Below are 27,133 nucleotides of genomic sequence, written 5' to 3'. Positions count from 1 at the left end.
GATATCACATCACCCACTTTGTGTCTCTAATGTCCTGGGGCCGACATGGCTACAACTACACTGCATAGGAGAAACAGTAATTTAAGTTACACCGGTATTTTCATATCCCAATAAAATTATTACAAGATCCTGTAGAGTCTTAGTTAACTTTCTCTCACCAGTCGACGTTGAAGGCTCGGGGGAGGTATCTTTGGATTGGTTTATTCTTGAGTCTTCTCTGTCTGTGGCAGCTTGCTATTTTGAGCAGGATAGCCAAGGATACATGTGATGGAAAGCATGCTCACTTCAGAGTTTGTATACCCTTCTCCTTCCAATTTTCATGACATTATAGGAAAATGCTCCTCTTTCAGGCTTGTTTAGATTCAAAATTGGTTGCTATTGCTCTTTAGTTGGCTTCATACCTTGGGGGTTGAAGTTAGGTGACACCTTCAGCTCCCGAATGTGCAGTCTGCCTAATGAATATGCAGCATTTCTTCCTGCCTTTGTGCTTCCTGGGACAGGAAAGATCTATTCCAAATAACTTTTAAAATTAGTTTTAACTCTTTTTATTCAGTCCATTTTCTGAGAGTGTCTTTCAGTTTTGTTTAGAGTTTAACAGGAAATTAAATTCTGTTTTTCAAGAAGTCCATATACTCTTCTATTATTAAAAAAAAAAAGTTTTTAGTTGTCAGAACTAAAAACTTCTTAAATTTAAATAACTCTTACAAAGTCTTGAGCTTAAATAATTAAAAGTTGTTGACTTTGGAAAGATTATTCTGGTCTTCTGAAGTTGGTTGAGGGTTTGCCACTGCCAGTAATTAATTCCCCTATAATATAAATATTCTGTACTTAACTGGCTTTTTACATTACTTTAGCAAGGTCATTAGATTCCATGCTAATACATAAAGCTTTTTACCATTTTCATAGCAATGACATTAGAAACTGTATTAAGAGCTTTGCATTTATCTAACATATCTGTAAGAATACATTTCACAAAGATGTTTGCCATTTCAACGTTTAAGAAATAAACAAAAGTTTAAAACATCTCCATAGACACATGTTTTTCTCTAAAGTTCTTAGGAACAGAAGCAGGTTTTCTTGCAAGAGGGTGAGGATTGGTAGACCCCACTTTACCTAGTTGTATTGCTCTGATAACACACCCTACGTCCCTTTTTACTATTAGGCCTCTACTTAAAACGTAAATGTTTTACATGATCTGTCTTCTTTAAGTGTACTTGTCTTTGGAAAATAGAAGTAGAAACCTTCTGGGATTTTTGTGATTAGCTTTCACATTTTGTAACATAATTTTACATATGTATTGTTATACTTCTGAGCACCCCGGGTATAGCATTCTGGTAGCTGTATCTTAATATTCAGTAAATATTCTCCTTGATTTCCCAGTTCACTTGTGGTGGTGTTAGCACAGACACTTCAATTGTTGTATAATGTACTATATCAGTAGGGAATTTTATCTTCAGATAGCTTGTGTATAAGTATAGTAATTCATCTTTAAACTCATAATTAGACTCTGTAGTTTATCTACTTCTAAAGATATTGGAGATTTACATATGTAACTTCCTTAGTCTACTGAGAGGAGGCCAGTCCCTTATGTTAGCAACAACTACATTTAATTCAGATAAGTCTGCTACAGATCTGAGTAAAATTTATTTTGTATAGTTCTGAAAGCACTGCATGTTCTCTAAAAGACTAAGTTGCAAGCCAGTTTTTGCATTATAAAGCAGGAAACAAACTGTGGTTATAATAAGTTTCATTGTGTTTGGAGTCCAAATGAGGAACTTTAATACAATTGAAAGCAGAAGCTCAGGATCATTTCACTTCACTTTAAATTAATTGTTTCTAAAAAAATAAACCACTGAGACAGTGGCAACCATGCAGGTGTGCTATATGGCTTCCTTCCTGGGTCCTTGACTAGAAGACTGTTTAAGCAAGTGTTGCCAGATTAATACAGGCAGGCTGTGGGGAAAGGGCCTCTTCTTATGGCTGTGCCTACACAAGATAAGCTGTTAGCACAGTTTGTTTTCAGAGGGGATCTTCTGTTGTTCCAACAAAGAATGTGTTTCAATAGCAGAACCAACAACACTTCAATTCAGCAGGATGAAACTTTAGATTTTAAAAAAAGAAGAAAGTTTGTGAACAACTGCAAAGTGACTGAGTTGAGTTGAAATGATTGTTTTATTAATGCAATATGACATTGATACACTTATACATTATGATGCTAACTTGAAACCACATTACTTTTATTGTCACAAGATGTGTGTGTGGGGGTGTTAAAATTGGACCTGTTTATAAAACAAGAATGAAAAATTTAATAGTCTGTTTACTTTTTAAACACTTTAAATCAGATATCCTGGTGCAGGAGTACGTCAGATTCGGATCCTTGGACACATATTTGAAAAAGAACAAAAATTCTATCAATATCTTGTGGAAATTGGAAGTTGCCAAACAGTTGGCATTGGCCATGCATTTTCTGGTAAGTCGCTTTTTTCTTTTTTAGTTGATGGTCAAATTCATATGCTTGCTTTATTATCTATACATATTATACAAACACACACAGATCTACATTAAAAGATCATTATTACGCAGTCAAGCACTCAAAAGTTAGGAAATGCCAGAATTAAGGCTGCCTGTACAGCCTAGTTCAGCCCCTTTGTGACTATACATGAAGATAGTCTTTAATTACGTCAGAGGTTGGCAACCTTTCACAAGTGCTGTGCCGAGTCTTCATTTATTCACTATGATTTAAGGTTTCACGTGCCAGTAATACATTTATACGTTTTTAGAAGGTCTCTTTCTATAAGTCTATAATATATAACTAAACTATTGTTGTATGTAAAGTAAATAAGGTTTTTTAAATGTTTAAGAAGCTACATTTAAAATTAAATTAAAATGGAGAGCCCCCTTGACCGGAGGCCAGGACCCAGGCAGTGTGAGTGCCACTGAAAATCAGCTCGCGTGATGCCTTTGGCACACGTGCCATAGGTTGCCTACCCCTGAATTACATAATCACATACTATTTTTTCCACAGGATCCATGCCTCATTCAGTTCACAGAATAGACAGTGTTCAGTTAATGAGCAGCTAATTCAGTATTTTGTTTTCTCCTTATTGTTCAATTTGTGGGTGTAGGCCTAATTTACTGCACACTGTTCATGCACTGCTCTGAAGGCAGCATTATTAATTCTGTCATAGGCTTTTCTGTAGCACTTATTGCAGTGGTGGGCAACCTGAGGCCCATGGGCCGCATGCAGCCCATCAGGGTAATCCGCTGGTGGGCCGTGAGACAGTGTTTACATTGACCGTCTACAGGCACGGCTGCCCACAGCTCCCAGTGGCCGCAGTTCACAGTTCCCAGCCAATGGGAGCTGCAGGAAGCAGCAGCCAGGCCGCAGGTTGCCTGCCACTGGCTTATTGGCATAGTATCTGAGTGCGTCACAAACGTTAATTAATTTATCCTCACAACATCCTTATCCCCATTTGATGGCTGGGAAGCTGAGGCACAGAGAGAGAGAGGTCAAAAGTGTCCACTAGGGCAGCATTCAATTGTCTTAACCACGAGACCCTCCCTTTATTTTCTGCAATCCCCTACCTCATTCACTACACACCTTCCAACTTCTGCAACAAATGGGGCAGAGGTCCTACGAAAAGCAGCCTCCTTTACCATGAAGTCCTGATTCATGCCCAGAGCAGATCCATCCTAGTCACTAAATGAAGCAGGGGACCTGTGGAAAAAAAAGTGTGTTTATGTAATTAAAGACTATATCATAATGCATATGAATAAGGGAGATGAATTCAAGTTGCACAGGCAGCCTTAATTCTGGTATTTTCTAATTTCTGAGTGTTTGACTTTGCAACCTTAATAATATTCTTCTAGCATAGCCTTTTGTGTATGATTTCCTAGGGTTTTTTTTTAAAAAGCAAACTGGAAAAACAGAAATTCCATCATATGGTTCCTCAGTAGGGTTGGAATCTTTATATCCACCTGACAGACATCTGGCACTTGAGGTCACAGAGTGACTGCTACCACTAGTAGGTTGTCATCCTCTGTGTGAACCAGCACTAAAGGGAGATGAGATACTCACCTTCATAGTGGGTTTCACAGATATTTGCCAGCACCAGAAGACTGGTGAGACTCAGCTGTCTTGGGTTCCATTCCAGGCTCTGGAGGGGAGTGTGTTCTAGTGGGCACAGACTTCTGCACATTCCACCAAGCTGATTTCTTCTGCTCCATCCCCATCAACCTGTCCCTGTTCCAGTCCGTTCTCTTTCTCACCCCTGACAGTCCCAATCTCCTTGCCTTCCCGATCCAAGTCCCTACTCCTCAGGCGTCTCATCCCAGTCCCAGTCTTTCTTTTTTTCCCCAGCCATCTCCTCCTTTGAGTTTTCTTTCAGAGTCAGAATCTCTGCTCTCCACACCCAGTCCCAGGCTCCTTGCCCAACTAATCCGAGTTTCCCCCTCCAACTCCCAGTCCCAGTTTCTCTCCTCCAGTCCCAGTCTCACCAGACTCCTTGTCCCAATCTACTCCTTTCTCCTCCCAATTCAGATGACTTCCCCCTCTGTGCTGCCTGGGTGCCAGCAGGGAGGGTCATTGAGGCATAGGAAAGATAGGCCCTGCTCTCAGTTCTAGCTCCCAGGCCCATCACGGTTCAGAGTAGCAGTTACAGGGAAAGTCCTTTTGAGCCTTCATAGCCCTGAGCCGGAGCATGCTTAGCTAATCTGTGGGGATGGTGCATGCACAGTTAGTCGGCACCAGGAGCTGTGAGAGGCTCCAGCACGCTCAGTGAGGATGCAGTTTGTGGAGATTTTAACTGTTAATATTGAAGAAATCTTTACTGCATGTGCAAACTGCGATTTTTTTCAAAGACTTATAACTTGGGCAAATTTGGGTGGATTTTCATGAGGATGGCAAAAGGTACATATATCTCTGACACACATGCCACCCCTGCCAAATTTCAAGTCCCTGCTCCAAAGCACAGAGGCAGTAGAGCATTTCAGGTGAAAGGTCTTAATTTTTTAACTTGAGCAAAGTAATGTATGTTTTCTTATCCTTCTGAAAAACAACTGAACCATTCTGGCTGAAATTTTCCATGAAAACTGAGCCTGAGGCAGACATCAAGCATGAAAAATTTCACCCCTGACAGGCAAAGTTTCATAAAGTTATAAGCAACTGGGCATAGGGCCTTATAATGGGAGGTGTTGGGCAACCTGAATAATGGAGGGTGCTACCAGCCCTGCCTTTAATTAAGGGCTGTGATTCCCACTGAAGTTAAAAGGGACCTGAAAGCAGAAGAGGGGACAGAATTAGTCCCATCTGAGAGTTAGCCACTTACAAGATTCTAGGCCAAATTCTGCTCTCAGATACACGCAGGCTGTTCCCATTTCAGTCAAGGAGGTTAGTGCCTGTGTAAGGACAGAACTTTGCAAGCCCCTTCAATGCTCTACATCATTTTTCTCCTTCTTAACCTCTCCTCTTGTGTCCCACTATTCTTCTGCCTTCTCCCTACCCTCCTCTAAATCTTCTCCCCGGACTGTATCCTTTACTTCTCTGTTACCGTGTTGGTGTCATTCCTTCTCTCATGCTGCTCCATAAACAGCTCTTATTTTGTCCTGTTTTGTTTGCCAAATGGTCCCCTCTCTCCTCCTTGGAAATCCCAACTTAAAAGTAACTTCTTCCAGGAATCATGCCTACCATTTCCCCCTTCATTTTCCTATGCTCAGTATAAATTACCTTCTAACAGTGTTAATAGCTAACACCAGTAAAAGCTGCTGCCTTTTTCAAATTACTAATATACTTCAGGCCTTATTTGATGTCTTCCTAGCTGTAGAACAAATATTAAAGCTATCCAAATTTTAAATCTAGATAGATAATGGACATAATTTAACCAATATTTAAATTTTCTAACAAGTTGGAGAGGAATTAGCTGTGTCATTTTATTCCTGCCTGCAATATGTGATTCAGTTAATTTCCTAGACTAACATTTTCTTTTAAATGCCTTCTGGATTTTACCTGTGTATTTACATAAAAATGTATTTATCTTTATTAGGAAGATAAAAGCCTGGTTCATGGGAATGTATGTGCAAAAAATATCTTACTTATCAGAGAAGAAGATAGGAAGTCTGGAAACCTTCCGTTTATCAAACTTAGTGATCCTGGCATCAGCATGACAGTTTTGCCAAAAGACAGTAAGTCTTGGAGTCAGCTATCTTGGCTATTGTTTGTAACATTGAAAATATTTGTGTTTTTATTCCTCAGACCTCTCATTGTACTGATTGTTTATTGTGATAAGGTCCTCCAGCCTTTCTCCAATCCCTAAAACACCGTCCCAGACAGCAGTTAAACCTGCATCTTGTTATCAACAAATGGCTATGGGAAACAAAGTCAAAATTTTCTGCTGGGTGGTTTTGTTTTATTTTAAATAAGTCTGTACAAAAACACAAACAGATTAAGATGACCTGTATATCCATGATATGCTGCTGTTCTGTCACTTTTACTAGCTGTGAAATGCTTTCAAATGGAATAAAAATATTAATATTAATAGGACAACATGCACAAGTTGATGCATCTGATGATTGACTACTAGATGGATATATAATGTATCCATTCTCACCGTCTCCTCTGTTTTGTCATTTAAAGTGACACTGTCAGGTGAAAATTCATATATTCTTAAACAGGTTTCCTTAGCTGTGTTACAAATAACACCTTAGATTATTCAAATTGGAAGCATTTTTAAAATGTAAAGTACTAGTCTTCATTGATATTGTTTGCTATATTCAGTTTGGAAGATGAAAACAGACTAATCCATTTTGGTTTGAATCAGTTTTACTTTATAGGTTTCAGAGTAGCAGCCGTGTTACTCTGTATCCGCAAAAAGGACAGGAGTACTTGTGGCACCTTAGAGACTAACAAATATATTTGAGCATAAGCTTTCGTGGGCTACAGCCCACTTCTTCGGATGCATGGAATGGAACCTATATTGAGGAGATAGAGATACACATACAGAGAGCATGAAAAGGTGGGAGTTGCCCTACCAACTCTAAGAGGCCAATTAAGTAAGGGGAAAAAAAACAACTTTTGAAGTGATAATCAAGATAGCCCAGTACAGACTGTACTGTGACTTGCAGCACATTCATGGACTCCAGCATTCAAAGCTTCCTAATTAAACAATGACACAACTACAAATTATAATGGGTCCTTTACATTCTGAATCACTGCAGATAATGAGAGCATCTGGGCTATCTTGATTATCACTTCAAAAGGGTTCCCCCCCCCCCTTACTTACTTGGCCTCTTAGAGTTGGTAGGGCAACACCCACCTTTTCCTGCTCTCTGTATGTGTATATCTAGATCTCCTCAATATAGGTTCCATTCCATGCATCCGAAGAAGTGGGCTGTAGCCCACGAAAGCTTATGCTCAAATATATTTGTTAGTCTCTAAGGTGCCACAAGTATCCTGTCCTTTTTACTTTATAGTTTATATACGTTGGCAGGATGCTGCAACCTTTGGAATGTGATGGTGATGGAAAGTACAATAAACTTTCCACTGAATTTTTTTACAAGTTGCAATATTTCTTTTGATGGTAGTCTTTTTATGTAAACTTAATTTCAAGAATCCTAAATCTTGGGTCTAAACTGATCTGACAGTATCCTTTTAACTTGTTACCCCAATCAGTTTTAGTTTTGATCAAATAATGAAGACTCAAACAATTGAATTCCTCTGTATGCACACTGCTGCTTGTTGCAGAGTCAGCATGTTGTGCCCCATCTGAAAACTACTAAGCATGTGCCTCTGATTTTTCACCCTCAATCTTGTGTGGGAAGTACTGTTTCTTGATGGTAGTGGGAAAGGGCATTCATGTCAGAGCAACAACATGATGTAGAAATTCCTTAAATCTGGCTTCATGGGGCTATAAAGAGAAGACAGTCAATGAAGTTTTAAAATTAGAAGCAATGATACTTCATCCTAGTTATAAGTGTTCATCATTTGTGCGTGTCATTTAGCATTTACTATTGAAGAACAGGAACTTCAGAAGAGTTTGAAGTATTTCATTCTAAAAAATAAGAGATAATTGTAGAAATTCAAACTTTTACTAATTCTAATGTGTTTAAGTAGAATTTGCAGATGAAAGTAGACACTTCAGTATTATTCGTGACCTGTTGTGTTTTCATGATTACATAGTTCTTCTTGAAAGGATACCCTGGGTTCCACCTGAATGCATTGAAAATCCTAAACAGCTAAGTTTGGCAACAGACAAGTGGAGTTTTGGTACCACTTTATGGGAAATCTGCAGTGGGGGAGACAAGCCCCTTGGTGCACTGGATTCTCCCAGAGTAAGTATTGGCAAGTAGAGTTTGTTGTTACTGTATCTGTGAACACCATGTTTCTTTGTTGACTAGAAAGTATAGTCACCTTTAAAATGCATTTTTAGTGCAGTATCGTGTTGAGTCTTGCAGAGAGTCCAAACCCTAAATTATCCAGTGCAGAAGCATTTACAGGTATAAAAATGTCTCTAAAAATATAGTACACCTCTACCCCGATATAACACGGTCCTCCGGAGACAAAAAAATCTCATCGCGTTATAGGTGAGATCGTGCTCTATCAAACTTGCTTTGGCCCCCCTTGTTCCCTGACTGCCCCCTCCAGAGACCCCCATCCCTAATCACCGCCAGGACCCCACCCAACTGCCCTGCTCCTTGTGCCCTGACTGCTCTGACTACTATCCCCCCCCACCTCCCCAGGCACTCACCGGCAGCAGCGGGAAGCGGAGCAGCCTGGCCCCAGCCCACTCCATTCCGTCACCTCCCAGCCGTGGCGCTCCACTTCCTGCCCCCGGTGAGTGCGGGGAGGTTGGGGAAAGGATACCCCCCCACATTCACCTGCGGCGGGAAGCGGAGCGCCACAGCGGGGAGCTGGCGGAGTGAAGCTGGCTGGGGCCGTGTCGCTCCACTTCCCGCCGCCGGTGAGTGCGAGGAGGTTGGGGAAAGGACACCCCCCCCATACTCACCTGTGGCGGGAAGTGGAGTGCTGCGGCTGGGAGCTGGTGGAGTGGAGCGGGGCTGGGGCCGGGCTGCTCCACTTCCGCCGCTGCTGGTGAGTGTGTGGGGGATCCCTTCCCCCAAACCCCCTCCCCCGAGCGACATGGCTGGGGCCAGGGCGAGGGAAGCGCAGAGCGGGCTGCTCCCAGCCCTCCGCGCCACTCTGGGACTGCGGGGCCCCCAAAGGTGCCCTCCCACAGCTCCTGCCCCCCAGACCCTGGGGGGGGGTGAGTCCCTGACCGCCCCTGAGGCCCTCTGCCCCTTATCAAACCCCCCGGCCTGGTCCAGCACCCTTAACACGCTGCTCAGAGCAGCGTGTCAGAGCGTTACCGTGTTATATGCGAACCCGCGTTATACTGGGTCGCGTTATTCGGGGTAGAGGTGTACAACTTTAAAAATTTCCAAAATTATTGCTCTGTAATATTGCAGGTCTTTTCTGCAGGCATATTTAGTCCATCTCTCTTGAAAATTGTCAGGAGAGTCCCCTAAATGCAAAATCCAACCCTTTTCAGAGCTTTACACAAACTCACTTGTGCCCATCACAAAAGCCTAATGTTGCCTGTGGGTGCTACTGCAATTTCCCAATAGCTCCCTCCATCAACTCATTTAATAACACATTTCTAGCAGAGCCACTGGATACTTATCTGGAAGGAGAAACATCTGAGATACTTGCCCCCTCTGACTCACCCACACTCTCTCATAGTCAGAATAAGGGTAGAGACAGACCTCAGCCGGCCCACAGGTGTGCAAAACTTTCTTACTGCTCCATCCTAGTTAGGCTGCACATAATCACCCGTGCAAAGGAAATAAGTTGGTCTTTCTCATTTAAACCAGAAATGGCTGTTCTGCCACAGATACCATGTTTGCCACAAAGCCGCTGAGAATGGTATTATACGCTAAAGCATCTTGTATGTCTTTAATCCTAGAAGCTACAGTTTTATGAAGATAGGCACCAGCTTCCTGCTCCAAACTGGACAGAACTAGCAAATCTTATAAACAACTGTATGGATTATGAGCCAGATTTCAGACCTTCTTTCAGAGCCATTATACGTGATCTTAACAGTTTGTTCACGCCAGGTAAGCTCCTGAAGGAAAGGGAATGGATTTTTGTTAGAAGGTTGTAAACTCCTTGGGGCGGGAGCTGTTGTTTTGTTCTGTGTCCATAGATTGGCTAGAATAATGGGATCCTGGTCCAAGGCACCACCACAACATAAACAACAGACATTGTAATGAATATATTTTATTGTTTTCCAGTTTGCTATTAAAAGTGAATTTTACTGGGGGATCATTCAAACCATTTTCATTGTATTATAAATATTGATTTCAAATATATTGACAAGATTGCAGTCCTAGCTTCTTAGTGACGTACATTAGATCAGTGATCCTTGTACTTTCTCCCAGTAGCTGGGATAAATACTGCTAAGCTTGCTACTGTTCCTGCAGACTTACTCCCCGGTTATCAAATGCCCATCTGATTTTTGAATGTTGTGCCCCCTAGAAAGGGGCCATTGCACAGTAGGTGTTATAGTTAAACCAGCAAGGATTGGTTTGCAAAAATGCATGTTTGAAAATTCTTGAGAAGGGTCACTATGAGTCAGCTGTCAAGACCTCTCTCTTTTTTTGGCCCAGCAGCATCCAGAGTTTCACTCCAATTTGTTGGTTTGTAATAACACATTCTTTCAAACATGCATTATGGCAGCAACTTAGTATCTGATATTTCTTTAGGAAACTGAGTTCAATCCACTGTTAATATTCTATTATGCTCTGGATAGACATAGAGAGGGAAGGGGGAGCATGTCAGCAAAATGACATTTGCCCTTTCATCATTTTTTTTTGTTTGTTTTTGCCCAGATTATGAGCTATTGACAGAAAATGACATGTTGCCAAACATGAGGATTGGTGCTCTTGGGTTTTCTGGGGCATTTGAAGACAGGGACCCAACACAATTTGAAGAGAGACACCTTAAGTTCTTACAGCAACTTGGCAAGGTAGGAAGCTCTAAATTTTAACTGACTGGAAGAAATAAGGTTACTTAGATGTAACTGAGTTTGTTTGAGATGACTTTGCATGTTCTCATTTATGGGTGATTTGCCACGTGGAAGGAAGTTTTGAACTCTAAGGCCTGGTCTGCACTAGAAAATTAGGTCGGTTTAACTACGTCTGTGAAGCATGTGAAAAATCCACACTCCTGAGTGGCGTTGTTAAGATGACCTAAGTCACCCTCTAGACAGCACTAGGTTGACGGAAGCATTCTTCCATTGACCTAGCTACTGCCTCTTGGGGGATGAATTACCTATGCTGCTGGGAAAACCCCTCCCGTTGGTGTAGATAGCATCTTCACTGAAACACTACAGCAGCACAGCTGTAGCGTTTCAAGTGTAGACAAGCCCTAAGTGGCTGGAAGAATCTCACCTTTCAATTTCCTCCTGGTGACTTCTTATACATCATTTTCATTGCATCCTTGTGTTGTTGGAATAAATTGTGTAAGCACGGTTCCAGACAGATATAAGCACAATGCACATTCCTTCCAGATTTGCCTGTCAGTCACTGTGTAGGGTATCACTAAACAGAATAGAATAGAACAGAACTCTGGGATGGAATCTCTGCACTGAATCTAGTGGCACTGAGTGGTTAAAAGTTTCAGGAGTGTGTTACTAACACCTAGACAGACTGATCTTTTTCCATTTTTATTTTCTGCTCTTAGATTCATTTAAAATTGCTCCTGAGCTCTTCTGCATAGTAACTGATTATTTTTTTTGTATCTGAACTATCCTGAATAGGGCAACTGAGTGTCTCTTAAAACTGAGAATGTCTCTGTTAGCAGGGGCTGGCACTGAAAGTGTTATGCTGCAGAAACCAGTGTTTGGCTACATGTTTTGCAGACCTCTGCAGACTGGCTGCATGAAGGTGCTGCCAGACAGCAGTCCTGATGAAACTGATGGACCCCCAGCTAAGCACATGTGCTTTTTGAGAACCACTCTCCACCATGCTTGTCACATGTTAACATGCTGCACACACAGAATCAGAGACTCTAGTAACACTGCCCCCATATGCAGATGGTTTGTGGTAGAGTACAGGAGACAGAAGAGTTGGTTTCTCGGGCAGAAGAAGGGAGACACTGGACTGAGGGTGAATAAGTGAGGCAGGGGATAGTTCTGGGAACAGCTAGATAGAAAGGAGAGGAAATGAACAGAGCAGAAACTTATGGTCAGGAAAATGAAGACAGGCATAGAAAATAAGTTAGCAAAATACAGGGGTTGGGGGAAGAAGGACACAATAGAAAGACAAATGGAGAAGATCAAGAAATAAAGGGGAATGGGACAGGGTATTGGCCCACAGATTAGAGTCAAAAATACTGTAAAGGCGCAGCAATAGCTGAAACCTGTTAAGAAGCTGCAGTGGAGTCGATGCTGTTTTTATCCCTTCCCACCCTTTACTGCTACATGTCCCAGCTATTAATTCTGAAGTGTGAGTGGGAAGAAATTGAGGAGGCGGAGAGGGAACAGAGGTTGCTCCCACCTCCTCAACCTGCTTCCCAAACACATCTTCCCCAGTCCCACCTAAACTGTCCCCTGTGATACTCATTCGCCTCCCACCCCAGCATCTGGTGTCCTGGATTTTCACTTTGAAAATCTGGTCCCTTTAATCCGGGTAATTAGGAAATGACTGTGACGTGGGCTTTTTTACTTTAAGTGTTTCTGTTTTGGTCTAGGGTAACTTTGGCAGTGTCGAGATGTGCCGGTATGACCCACTACAAGACAATACTGGAGAGGTGGTGGCTGTAAAAAAGCTACAACACAGCACAGAAGAGCACCTACGAGACTTTGAAAGGGAAATTGAAATCCTTAAATCCCTGCAGCACGATAACATTGTTAAGTACAAGGGAGTGTGCTACAGTGCCGGTATGTAAAGCGTTTAACATAGAATCATAGAACTGGAAGGGACCTCGAGAGGTCATCTAGTCCAGTCCCCTGCACTCAAGGCAGGACTAAGTATTATCTAGACCATCCCTGACAGGTGTTTGTCCATCCTTGCTCACACTGCTTATTAATCAAAACAAAGCCAGAACTCATTAAATGTTTTCATTTTGTTGGATACATTTCCTGACTTTATCAGAGCTTTTATAGATGGCATAGCAAAAGAATCAGTGTCCATCATACAGTGCTTCATTATGCCAAATGAACATGATTTCATCTAGTTAATCTGTTGCAGTTAGACGACTATTCTCTGATACAATTTTTACTTTTAAAAAAAGCTAACTATTTGCAACTAATCACACTGTAAAGTACAGACAAAAGTCGATGTAGAAAGTCATGAAAAGTTCCATAAAAATGTGGAGGAACCGAAATATTTCTTCCCCTTTTTGTTTTTGACTCACTGCCGTCTCAGCAGAGTGGACTCCACTTCATGGACTTCCTCTGTGAGAGGTGAATAGCCAGGGAACATTTTAGAAGCTTTAAAGTGATGGAGTGAAATCCTGGCTCTGTTGAAGTCAGTGGGAATTTTGCCATTCTCATTGGTAGCATCAGAATTTCACCCATGGTCTTTGCTTTAAAAAGCCTTGTTTTCAAACCAAAATGAAGCTCTTCAAGCTGTTAACATTGCTAACCAACATGATGGCAGCTACTGTCTTCACCTGTGTAGCGAGGTGGAACTTTAAAAGCTTAATTTCTGTTTTGTGTTGGGGGTGCTAGTTAAAGCGTGAATCAAATATAACTTTGGACATAGTAATAGTCTCTTGCTTCAGAAATAAACATTTCCACTTCACCTTCACATGTATTTTAAGTAAATATCATGGCTGTGCCTCAGCGCTTAACTTTCAGCAGTTAGCATAGTGTAGGTACACAAATTTGCATTTATGTTAATGTGGATTTAAGTAGATAAATGCACATTGCTGGTCAGGCTAAAGGACAATAACTAAGCATTCACTGACACAGTGTTTAATTAAAAATATGTTCAGGGGTTAAAGAAAAGTTTAAATACATGTCTGTGATTGTGTCCCATTACAGTGCAGTAACAATTTGATTTATTTTAAGTAAATGAAAATGAGGAAGAAGATTGCCTTTATAAATTCTGATTTCAAAGAAAGCAGGACTAAATTGCTAAATAACTTCGCTCACTCATTTCTCTAATCAAAACCAGGATTAGTTGGAATTTAGTAGATTTGCTCTCACTTGCTGCCTCATTGGAGTCATTTTTTTTCCCTAGGGCCTACTGACTTTGAACATTTTTGTTGAGCTTGTCTGTGGCCTCTCATCCTACCCTGCAAAGTTGGTCTTTGTTCTCTTGAGAGAAACCGATTATCATCATCCTAAAAGATGATACTATCCTAAAAGATGATAGTATAACGATAGCCTACTGTGCTCAGGAAAAAATCCCCCACCTCTTTCCCTTCTCTCCCCCCACCCCCCGCACTGCCTACTGTTGGGTAGGTGTATTAGTGTTGAGATTTGTTTCTTCTTCTGAAGCAACAGATATTGCCTGATACTGGAGCAAGATAGTGTATTTCATGAACAAGTGAACTGAGCCAGTATGGCACACTCAGTTTGTGAACTACAAAGGGCATTAATGTTCATTCAGTTATCCAGGCACAATATTTGACTCACCGTCCACCTGTGACGGTGAATTCCAGGGGCTGAATCTGTGCTATGAGAAGTAATGTTTCATTTTAGTCTATGTTCTTGCCATTTATTTCACTAATGATGTATTATGGAACAGAGTAAAACTGAGAATCTGATCAACTTTCATTATGCTCCTTCCTTAAAAAATAGTTGGAGAAAAATTGTCTGCTGTGGTGCCTCTTAAAAAGGGCCTAAATCTATTTCATTGTCAGTTTTTTGGGCTTAGCAGAATTTATTGCAGAATCTTGTGCTATTTAAAGTGTACTCTAGATAAGGCACTTGAGTATTTCTGGTTATAAAATTGCTGGTAAACTAATAGAGAATTCTCCTTCGCTCCTGTGACTTTCTCTTCAATTATGGAGTCATTAGTTTGCTCTAGGTTGAATGCTTCTTTTTGTATATTTATTTACTTTACTAGAAAAGTGTCCAGCTGTGAGAATTTGAGGTTTGAGAGAGAGAGGATGTCTAGGTATTTGTAGAAGACAATGTGTACATACACACCACACAAAATCCATGTGTTTTGCTCAGTTCATTGTGTGCATTCTGGGCATGTTGGCACTGTGTAAAATAAAACATGGATCAAATTTTAGAAGTTCTTTCTCTAAGATCTTCTCTACACTGGAAAAATACATGGTGTTTACTAATGTGATTTTAAACATGTAGACAGGGACAAGTATGTGTTTAATATTGTGTTCATTAACATGATACTCTTTCCTATTGACTTCACTTCAGTTCTACATGGATGCAGTGGTATGCTCGTGCATTGTCCATTGCAAAATTGAAGCTTTATTTGCTGTGTGGCTGGGACCCCTGAGCATACCCATGCAACTGGATTGTCACTCCTACTCCTTTCCAGCTCCATGAGGTGCCTTACCACATGGAGTGTCTTGGCCCATGTGCTGTTGGTGGCACTCTATGTATGACCTCCTGACTTTGTATTCCCTGCTGAGATGTTGTGCCATAATGACTCCAGATTTCTCAGGATGCCCTGATAGAAACATGATTGGGCATTGTGATAGTATGAACATGCAAACATGTCTGACACATAACTGTGTTGTGTCCTGCTCTGTGGACATAATTCAACTTTGAGTTTATTGTATCTAGATCAAAGGAGGGTGTCATGACCTGGTTACAAAACCAGGATGGTACATATAGTGCAGATGGGGCCAAGGATAAAACTGCAAATCTATCCATCTTATTTCCACCCAGAGTAAGAATGTGGTGTGATACAGGCTATGTAAGACTGTTCTGAACTACACATGTTCTGATGGAGCAAGAATAGAAGAGCCTTCAGGGTGAAATATTTAAATATTTTCAGCACTGTTTGCTAGTAAATTTATTTGCAGATATATATATATATATATAATTTGTATTAAGAAATGACAAAAATCTAACCGTATATTTTGTATGTATTAAAAGGTCGTAGAAATCTGAGATTAATCATGGAATATTTACCATATGGAAGTTTGCGAGACTATATCCAGAAGCACAAGGAGAGGCTGGATCACAAGAAACTTCTGCAGTATACGTCTCAGATATGCAAGGTAAGAAAACCTTTAGATGCTGTTAACAATGTACATACCTGCAGTCTGTTAGCAGTGCTTCCCTCTAAAGAATGTTTATTGTTATATTGATTAGAAATGCCTGATTCAGCAAATGAATGGTTGTTTTCATTGTCAACACTGGTTCACCATTTGTGAGTAGAACCGAGTAATTAGATGCCCTACTTCTCATAGGGTGACCCCACATCTCAGAAAACTAATCACCGTTTTGCTTGTTCTAAGCTAGGTTGGTCAAATGTCCTCTTAGATATTGGTGTTATGCGCTTCTTATTGAGTGAAAGTAAAGCGTTCTGTAGTACAGGGGTAGCAACCTATGGCACGTGTGCCGAAGGCGGCACGCGAGCTGATTTTCAGTGGCACTCACGCTACCCGGGTCCTGGCCCAGGTCCGGGGGGGCTCTGCATTTTAATTTGATTTTAAATTAAGCTTCTTAAATGTTTTAAAAACCTTATTTACTTTACATACAACAATATGTTAGTTATATATTATAGACTTACAGAAAGAGACCTTCTAAAAACGTTAAAATGTATTACTGGCACGCGAAACCTTAAATTAGAGTGAATAAATGAAGACTCGGCACAGCACTTCTGAAAGGTTGCCGACCCCTGTTGTAGTACATGCCAGTATACTCTTTGGTTGATAAAGATGTGAGCCGCAACAGAGGCACTGAAGCTTGTCTGTCTGCTGGCTCAGACAGAAAGCATGCCATCACTTCCACTTAGTTTGTGTTTGAAGCCATAAGGATATCTTTGCAGCCATAAGGGCTAGAACTTTTTTTTTTTTAAATAAAAGCTTAGATTAGATTTTCCAGAATCTGATGACACCTAGGTATGCTTTCTATTCATCGTGGGCTAGCAGATTTGTCAAGATCTTGTTGTTTAACTGTAATAGTACAATCCTCCCTATTTTCTGATCTTTTCTCTCACATCAATATTTTAACCCATGTTTCTTTGCTCCCTTGTCATCTCTTCTGTCCCTCCCTTTTCTCTGTCCTATTATTTCCTAAGCCTCATGGCTTGTAGCTGATACTTTGCAAGTCCTCTGCTATGAAAATCAGCACTCCCAGAGGCAGCTCTTCTTGTGACTAATGAGGATGCTTCTGTAGATGCCAGTTAGTGCAGCAGGAGCCTGTTGTGTGGTGGCGAAGTGCAGGAATCTGTGTGCAGTTCTGCAAACTGCTGGGAGGTAGCGGAACAAGGAGGGGACTGGCCCTGGGCGAGTTTCCTTCCTCTGAATCCTGCTTTGGAAAGTTCTTGATACACTTTTGCTCTCTCCTGAACTAGCTTTGGAACCATTTGTCATTTTTTGAAGTCTGAATATTTTTCCTTTATACTTAAATTTCATTTAAACTCTTCAAGCGCCCACACTGAGAAAGCAACAAATGAAGTACACAGTAGCACTGCAACCAAATCTGGCCTTTCGGGCCCTACAAAGCCCAGCTACGAGCCTCTTGGATTTGGAGGCAACTAGAAATATAAAGGAGAATCTTTGCTTTTTTTTTTTTAATTAAACTTCTAGCCAGTTCTCTTGCAGAGATAACTTTGCAAATATAGCTGATATAACCCAATTATTAGGTTGAAAAGAACAAGCACTTGGGATTCAGGCTCCACTTCTGCAGCAGGAGGCTGGTGGGACCTACAGATTACCCACACACATGCTTTCTACATAAAATGAGTTAATAAACTTTGGAATGTGTTTGAGAATTCTCTCTAGCCCTTCCTCAGCTCTGAAAGGCAGCCCTTTGCTCATGGGTATGATGGTCATGGATGTTTGGGGGATGGGGAGTGGTGGCACAATTATTTTGAAGCCCTGGCCAGAATGCAAAAGCTGGCTCTGATTGCAACACAATGTTGGGAGAGGAGCTGCAGAAATCGTACTTTGCCGACTCTGTCTTCTAATTAGGAAACAGATTGGAGCTAATCACTGTAGGCAAAGTTACTGTTCTGAGGTGAGATTTTGTACCTGCTGTTTTTATTTATGCAGCTGTTCTTTTGGTCTAAAAGCGTATTCCGTTAAGAGGTCCAAGGAGTTATTTCATTTTTTTAAAATGTTGCTCTGGAGTTTTCAAACCTACTTCTCCTGGTCCTTTTCTGTTTATTACCTGCTGAAATGTCAGTGGATTTATATAATGCTGGATCTTGTCACCAATGATATTTTTTTCTAGACACTTTCTATCTTGAGGGAAGCTAAAAGATAGTGAAGACATTGGACTCAGGTCCCGTTTGGCAGAGTAAGACTGCGGCCCATACTTTCCTCTCAATATGTGCATGACTCCCATTAAAATTAATGGAAATAAAAGGGACACATCGCTGGACAAATCTATACCATGTGGTGTTACATGGCAAATAAATAATAGGCCCCTATGACAGTCCTGATTCAAATAAATCAATCTCTTGTGCATTTTATAAATTATAATTGTAGTGCTCTAGCCGAAGGGTTAGAGGTAGGGGAGGACAGCATTTCCATTTACAGTGTCTGAAACATAAGGAAATAGCTCCAAAGGTGGTATTCAGAAACAATACCAGTTTCCCAGTCCAGTGGCCTGACTGAGGAATCAGAACAGCCATGGAAGAAGCCAGGATTTGAGAGCGATGTCAGGTCTTGTGATGGAAACTAGGCCTGTCATGGAAGGGGCATATATGGATTTTAGAGCAAAATTGCCAGCTCTAACATTGTTAATGTGCCATCCACAGCGAGGCATTAAGAGCTGGCATCTGAGGGCATCAGGCCATCCTTCCGCCTGGCAGCAAATAAAGTACTGGTATACAATGGTGCCATCTAGTGGTATAAAGAAAATGAGGAAAAATCTGTTCAGAAAGATTGACAGAAGTCTGGGGCAGAGGCGAGTGGGGAAACGCTAAGGGAAAATATGTGACCTGCTCAGGGCCGGATTTCCAGTTAGGCACAGTAGGCACGTGCTAGGGGCACTGATATGCTAGGGATGCCTTACTTCTCCAAAACTGTGTGCAACACGAAGGTCAGCTATAGACGGGGGGAGGGCGGGCAGGGAGGGGACCGCTGAAGATGTTGTCCCTAGGAGTGTGTAATGTGTAAATCTGGCCCTGAACCTGCTGCCTCTGAGGTGCTTGTCCTCAAAACATTATTCCTCTTGCGACATAGGTTTAATTTTTAGAGTCATACCGTGTAAGGCCAGAAGGGACCACCAGATCATCTAGTCTGACTTCTTGCATATCACACTGCTCCAGCACCACTCAGCACCCTCATATTACACCCAACAACCAAGATTAGACAAAAGTAGTACAGCCCACAGGAGTATTATGTGCCACAGGCAGAGAGGCCCCTGCAATGGCAAGGAATGTTTTTATGCCAAAAAGTTAGGTCAGCAGCCAAAATTTCGATGAGCAACGCTTGCTTGTTTTTAGATGCATTGAAGGAAAGGAAAGGATTTGTACAGAGTCATTGAACAGCTGGCTTGCTTAATGTTTCCTAATTGTTATACATTGGAATTGGTCAGCTTCTAAAACACTCTGTGCTGCGTCGACTCCTCCCCCACAGGTACAGCTGCCCAAACAGGATTTTCTCTTTAGCTACCATAAAAAACTATAGTTGGTTTCCCTCCCATAGGCATAGTTTGACTCTTGGGTGGGCATCTTTAGTCCGGCCAATGGGGCCATGTGTGGAGGGGGCAAATTATGTGTCTGTGTGAGGTTTGCAGTTGTGGGGGAAGCAACGCCCGCCCGTCGTCCCTCCAAACTATGCCCATGTTCCCCCCTCTCATATTTCAGCAGTGACAAAAGGAATAGGCACCGTAGCCAAGCTGCTTGCTCCTACAGGATGTTTGAGATCTGGAGAGGAGCAGAACGGATGTCTTATTCAAGGCAGCATTGGTTATAGGTTGTCCCTACTCAGAGTATGAGAGTGAATGTTTGTGATGGTGAGTGCTAGTGGGGACGTGAGGAAGATCACACAGGTTGTGGGGATCAAAAAGGATGATAAAATAGAGCTGATAGAGCAAGCAAAGGAGAGAAGAGGAAGCAGAGCCAAGTTTGGCAGTCAGACAGGGCTGGCTTGATTGGCACTTTGTGTTATCGTGCAAGAAACTTAGCCTGGCTTTCATTCTCCCTGGGCTAATGGCTGGAGGTCTGCCAGCACAGCATGTTTGGCCCCGGAGAGGGAGATACAGGAGCTGCCCTTCTCAATAAGCTAAGAGTAATGTTGCTGGGCTCAGAGGAGGGTCCAATCCAGCTCCCCTCGGCTAAGGACATTTACTGCACCTTGAAGCATTAAGAAGCTCTCTCCAAAAAGATATCAGAGGGGGATCTGTAAAAGCAGTAGAGAGTCCTGTGGCACCTTATAGACTAACAGACGTTTTGGAGCATGAGCTTTCGTGGGTGAATACCCACTTCGTCGGATGCATGTAGTGGAAATTTCCAGGGGCAGGTATGTATATGCGAGCAAGAAGCAGGCTAGAGATAACGAGGTTAGTCAATCAGGGAGGATGAGGCCCTCTTCTAGCAGCTGAGGTGTGAAAACCAAGGGAGGAGAAACTGGTTCTGTAGTTGGCTAGCCATTCACAGTCTTTGTTTAATCCTGAGCTGATGGTGTCAAATTTGCAGAATAACTGAAGCTCAGCAGTTTCAAAGAGAAACTGCTGAGCTTCAGTTCATCTGCAAATTTGACACCATCAGCTCAGGATTAAACAAAGACTGTGAATGGCTAGCCAACTACAAAACCAGTTTCTCCTGCCTTGGTTTTCACACCTCAGCTGCTAGAAGAGGGCCTCATCCTCCCTGATTGACTAACCTCGTTATCTCTAGCCTGCTTCTTGCTCGCATATACATACCTGCCCCTGGAAATTTCCACTACATGCATCCGACGAAGTGAGTATTCACCCACGAAAGCTCATGCTCCAAAACGTCTGTTAGTCTATAAGGTGTCACAGGATTCTTTGCTGCTTTTCCAAAAAGATAGGCATTCAGACAAAAAAGCTTGCTATTCTTCCTATATTTGGTTTAAACTCTCTGAAACAAATTCACCACTGCCATAGACAAATATGACTGCATTTTAATTAATGAAATTACAGCCACTTATGCCAGTGCTAAATTTGGCCCTTTATCTCTATTAAGTTTTAATAACAATTATTTAATTTGTGTGTTATGTTTACACTTAGGGCATGGAGTATCTGGGCACAAAAAGGTACATTCACCGGGATCTAGCAACAAGAAACATCTTAGTGGAAAATGAGAACAGAGTTAAAATTGGGGACTTTGGACTGACAAAAGTCCTGCCACAAGACAAAGAATACTACAAAGTGAAAGAGCCTGGAGAAAGCCCTATATTTTGGTGAGTTTCCATTTGCTTCATGAAACAAGGCCGGGTGTTTGTAGTGCACAGAGCTGGATTTTATTGCACTGAAAGATGCTAATATTTTTGCTTATTGTGGAGTCTAAAAGCCAAAGTCCGTAGCTGTGGCTCAGCATAAAATGTCACGCACAGGATTTTAATTACTGTATAGAAATCTGTAAATGTGGATATTTACAAGCTGCTCTCATGAAGTTGTTAATAATCTGTGTATTCTATCTGGGTTTTTTTTAATTCTCTAATACAGTAACTCCTCATTTAATGTTGAGTTATGTTCCTGAAAAATGTGACTTTAAGCGAAACGATGTTAAGCGAATCCAATTTCCCCGTGAGAATGAATGTAAATAGGGGGAGTTAGGTTCCAGGGAATTTTTTTTTTGCCAGACAAAAGGCATTATAGACATTTTAAACAATTTTAAACAAGCAATTTAATACAGGTATACGTTTTTTAAAGAAACAGTTTAATACTACAGTCATCACTGCTGAGTATGAAGCTTGGTTGAGGTGGTGGAGTCAGAGAGTGGAAGAGGATGGATTGTTCAGCTGCTCCTCTTGCAAGCACAGGCACTGACTTTGTCGGGGACACAAGGCTCAACCCTTGGCCCGTCCACTCCACCCCTTCCCCCAAGCCACCACCCTTGATCCACCTCTTCTCCACGCCCCCACCTCCTCCACCTTTACTTCATATGCTGCGTCCTCGCTCCTCCCCACTCCCTCCTCTCCCTTCTGAACAGCTCTGATTGCTGCGAGCAGGATGCAGGGGAGGGAGCGGGGAGGCGTGCCAAGTCCTCGCTCCTCCCCCCTCTCTCCTGCCCAGGGCAATCAGCTGGCTTGCGGTGTCTAGGGGGCAGGAGGGACGGGGAGGAGTGAGGACTTGGTGCGCAGGCTCCCCCTCCCTCCCTTCCCCCCAGCCTCCTGCCCGGGGCAATCAGCTGGTTTGCAGTGTTCAGGAGGGAGGGGGAGCCTGTGCGCTGAGTCCTGGCTCCTGCCTCCTAAATGCCGCAAGCCAGCTGATTGACGCGGGCAGGGGGACGAGGGGGAAGGTGCTGATCTGTGGGGTCTGCTGGTGGGTGGAAGGCACTGGTGGGGGGGTGGGGTGTAGGGAGGCTGCCAGCTATGGAGAAAGCAGGCAGTCAAACAACGTAATAGTTGAGCATTGCACAACTTTAAATGAGCATGTTCCCTAATTGCTCAGCAACATAACAAGGAAACAATGTTAACTGGGACAACTTTAAGTGAGGAATTACCATATTGATCAGCAAAGGTGCAAAAAGGTTGAGAAGTTTAAAGGAATGTGAAGAATGTTCTCCAAAGAAACCCATCTCAGTGGACCCTCCCTCCTGGATTTGCACTTCTTGTATATAACCAAATAGAAGTTCTCACATGGCTGTAAAGTTTTCAGCCTTTGAGGTACTTGTAGGTTGATCATTTACATCTGCCTGCCTGATATCTTAAACAGCCTCTTGCATACCAAGGTCCATGTCTTCTGACCACATTCAGCAGAGTTTCTCCCTGGACAGTGAGAATAGAAGCTAATGTTCAGGTGAGGGATGAGTTTCCAGAGTATGTCCAAGTCATTCACAGTCTCCAGGACAACTGCAAAATCCTCCTCTTTGATAACACGTTTCTGTAATAATCAGATAGATGCTTTTAAAAAATAATCTAGAAGCCGAGTCTCCTTTTAACTAGGGAAGGGAAAAGAGAAGACTCTGTGTAGACATTACGATACTATGGAGATGGGGACCATAGGAAATCCTAATATAGATTCATGTTTATGTGAAAGAGCTTAATTTACTTGTACTCTTGAGCAGAGTGCATGCTATTTACATGAGCTGTACTTGTCAGCTTTAAGCAGTCTAGAAATGTTATACTCTAAAGAAGAGAGTTGAGACTATAGTGTTCAACATACATAGATATTAGATTCTTGACTACCGGGACAGGAGGGCTTAAATGAGAACACGGTCAGTTGGCATGAGCCAAAGCACAATGACATTGATGGAAAGACACTCATTGACTTCAATGGGTTTTGGGTCAGGCTCTTCACACAAGAGGGTTTTTTGTATTGTTCATCATATTGTATAAGTAAGGCAGTTATGATAAAGCGTTCTGAGTACACCACTGTAGAAATAGAAATCAGGAAGATTTAAATAATTTTTTAAGAAGTAAAATAAAGCATAGATATAAGTGATGGTAATATAATAAAATGCAGAGGTATTAATGTCTGTAAACATGTAATAAGAAAATCTACTCATGACGTGTTTTAAGTTTATCAAATTAAGATGCCTTAATCCTTTAAAAAAAAAAAAAAGATGCAGAATGATGTCCCTTTTTCCCTTCTATATTAACTTCGCTGATGTTTCCCATGACTTTTTGATACAGGTATGCTCCAGAATCTCTGACAGAGAGCAGGTTTTCTGTGGCCTCTGACGTGTGGAGCTTTGGCGTGGTCCTGTATGAACTCTTCACGTATATTGAAAAGAGCAAAAGCCCTCCAGCGGTCAGTGCATAATTACGGGTTTCTGAAGTTCCTTCTCTCATGAGCTTACGTAAAGATTTAGATCGTACATAGATCTAAATCGATAGTTATTTACTATTCCTTTTATGCTGAGAATTGGATTTTTGTAATGCAGCATGCAGTTATATGATGAAATATTCTGAAAACCACTAGTACCAAGGCATAAAATGTTAATTAAGGGTAAAAAAATTATCTGACATCTGTAAAAGCTGTAGCCATTCCAGGGTTCATAACTGTATGAAACAGTTTTAAAGTACTCAAATGTCAGACTTTGCCATACTAAAGCCTCAAGTATGACTGACACATCTTAATGCTATTTGCAATCATTTCTAAGACCCTTCTTAGCTACAGCGTTACACTGGGAGCTCATGTTCCATTGGTTGCCTACCATGACCCTTTAAATCTTTTTCAGAGTCACTGCTTTCCATGATACAGTACCTCATCTTATAAATATGACCTGTATTCTTTGTTTCTAGATGATATGACCTTATGTTTGATTGTGTTAAAATACATGGTGTTCACAGGTCCACCTTACCAAGCAATCCAAGTTGGATGTATAACTGTCCCCATCATTATTTAACAATCCTCCAACTTTCGTGTCATCTACAAATTTTACCAGCAATAATTTTATCTTTTCTTTCAATCATCAATAAAGAGATTAAATAGCAGTGGGCTGAGCAAAGATCCCTATAGGAGCCCACTAAAAACTCCCCCATTGGATTAGTTCCCCATTTACAATTAATTTTTGCAGTCTATCAGTTAACCAGCTTTTAATCCATTTATATAGGCTATGCTGATTTTGTATAGTGCTAATTTTTTGTCAGAACATCATGCGTAACTAAGCCAGATGCCTTACAGAAGATTGTCTGTTAAGTCTACACATTTACCTTTACCAACCACATGTGATTTCATCAAAAAACTGTTAGATGTGTTTGTCGAGACCTATTTTCCACAAAACCATGTTGATTGGCATTAATTATGCTACTATCCTTTAAATTCTTTACTGATTGTGTCCTATACCAGCCTTTCCATGATTTTGCTTGGGGTTGATGTCAAGCTAACTAGCCTACAATGACCTTAGTCATCCTGTTTTACCCTATTTAAATATCAGCATGACATTAACCATCTTCCAGTTCTCTGGAACTTCTCCAGTGTTCCAAGATTTGTTAAAATATAACATTAATGCTTCAGAGAGATCTTCAGCCAAGTCTTTTAATACTCTTGGCTGCACACTGTCTTTAAATTTAAAAATGTTTAACTTTTAAATAGTTGCGGTTTAATATCATCCCTAGTTACTGATGGAATAAAAAGTATTTCATTGTCACTCTAAGATATGAACACATCATCCTGGTTCTTTCTGAATACAGAACAGAAATATTTATTGAATATTTCTGGCTTATCTGCATCATAATTACTACCTTTATCTAGTTTATCCTTATCTAGAGTAATATCCTTAACGCTATTGTCATAGATTTAAAAAAAAATACACTGCAAAGTGTTACAAAGTATAATAACTTTTACATGAATAAAAGTTGACTTTGTGTTTCAGGAATTCATGCGCATGATTGGTAATGATAAACAAGGACAGATGATTGTATTCCATTTGATAGAGCTTTTGAAGAACAATGGACGGCTGCCAAGACCAGATGGATGTCCTGATGAGGTATTACAATTTATTTTTTTGTCTTAACATTGGATCAGCCAGGGTGAATATATAACAACTATAATCTCTCTGTTCTGTGATGCCTGGGTTATTGAAGAAACATCAGTTACACAGGATGCATAGTCAAACATAGTAGAACATTGTGCTGCTATTTTATGGTAGTTATAAGACCAAGTAATTATCAAACATTCAGCTCCTGCTTCTTAGTATGACAATCTGTCAATAACCTAGATGTAAAAATGTTGCTGAATATCTCTGGATAGGTTACCTGTGACCTATTACAATAGATGCACAAGCAGACTTACATTCAGAATTGCAAATTTAATAAGGCCCTTGGGAGATTAACAGATAGTTAGTCTATTAATGTATCTGGCTGGCATCCTGTAATATTAAAGGAAAAAACTATTAATGCAACCTTCAAACTGAAAATTTTAAATCTCAAAAAGTCAAGAAATGCAGAAGTTCTAGTGGTCACAGTCACATTAACTTGGCTGCATTGCACATACTAGGGTAGAGATTTTACAACATAAATGGTGACACATTAAGCTAACTATTGTAACCTGAAAAATAGGAATAGATAATACTACATATTATTAGCATCTTAGTTAAGATTTTAACAGTATCATTAAACTTTGCATTTCGTGACTCTTGTGACTTTAACTATACAACCTTATTATTAAACAGGTTTTTTTGCATTTAATTTCCAGATTTAAAAAAAAGCTTGTTTTGCTTGATTATTTCTCTTCCCACAGCAAACTTAGGAATGCACATACTTGTTAGGGAGGAGTCTGGCCTAATTCTGCAAAGATTTACATACCTGCTTAACTCTAAATACATGAGTAGTCCCATGGGGTAGTAGTCAGTGGAACTCTGTTCATGTACGTAAAGTTAAGAATGTGCATAATTCTTGATAGGATCGAGCCTTGTATTGTAATTGTGTTAGATTTATACACACTTTAAAAATAAATGTTCAGAAGTGGCTTCTGAATTTGTGCTTGGATTTTTGTGTGTATAACTAATTGTTTTTGCATGCAAACCCCTTATCTGAGAACACAAACTCATCATGTATTTTGCCAGATGTCTTAGAAATATTGTAGTTATATATATATATTTTAACTGCTTCTATTTTTGTAACCTTCCACGTCTTAAGCCAGGCTATCATAACTCAAACTGTTCAGGCCTCAAGGAAAGAAAGAAAAATATTCATTACATTTTTAGAATTTTCTCCAACTTATCTCAAAAAATAATGTCAACATTTCAAGGTCAGGTATTACATAAGCAAGATGCAAGTGCTTTTTCACAGTAAGAAACTGTCATTCTCTCCCATTTATCCCCCTGGTGGATCACAAGCTATTAGGCTGTAAACCTTTCCCTGGCCCAGAGCTTATTTTGTGAATCTCAGGCCAGTGTAATTTTGGAG

The 27,133-nt window shown here is 41.0% G+C and overlaps 1 protein-coding gene across 2 annotated transcripts in view; it reads left to right on the top strand.

Moving 5' to 3' along the window:
* Positions 1 to 27,133, top strand: part of JAK2 (Janus kinase 2) — a 148,005-nt gene that overhangs the window by 114,388 nt on the left and 6,484 nt on the right. For both annotated transcript variants that reach the window (XM_045021258.1, XM_045021259.1), the window contains 10 exons: positions 2,343 to 2,470; positions 6,042 to 6,180; positions 8,174 to 8,325; positions 9,957 to 10,107; positions 10,882 to 11,018; positions 12,743 to 12,932; positions 16,071 to 16,195; positions 21,345 to 21,517; positions 23,915 to 24,032; positions 25,600 to 25,713. In XM_045021258.1, coding sequence (XP_044877193.1) covers positions 2,343 to 2,470; positions 6,042 to 6,180; positions 8,174 to 8,325; positions 9,957 to 10,107; positions 10,882 to 11,018; positions 12,743 to 12,932; positions 16,071 to 16,195; positions 21,345 to 21,517; positions 23,915 to 24,032; positions 25,600 to 25,713 — 1,427 coding nt within the window. The remainder of the gene's footprint in view (positions 1 to 2,342; positions 2,471 to 6,041; positions 6,181 to 8,173; positions 8,326 to 9,956; positions 10,108 to 10,881; positions 11,019 to 12,742; positions 12,933 to 16,070; positions 16,196 to 21,344; positions 21,518 to 23,914; positions 24,033 to 25,599; positions 25,714 to 27,133) is intronic.

The sequence above is a fragment of the Mauremys mutica genome, chromosome 6, assembly GCF_020497125.1.
Source record: "Mauremys mutica isolate MM-2020 ecotype Southern chromosome 6, ASM2049712v1, whole genome shotgun sequence".
In the NCBI taxonomy this organism is placed as follows: domain Eukaryota; kingdom Metazoa; phylum Chordata; order Testudines; family Geoemydidae; genus Mauremys; species Mauremys mutica.
Note: the sequence above shows the minus strand (reverse complement) of the source record. Positions and strands in the feature narration are given on the sequence as shown.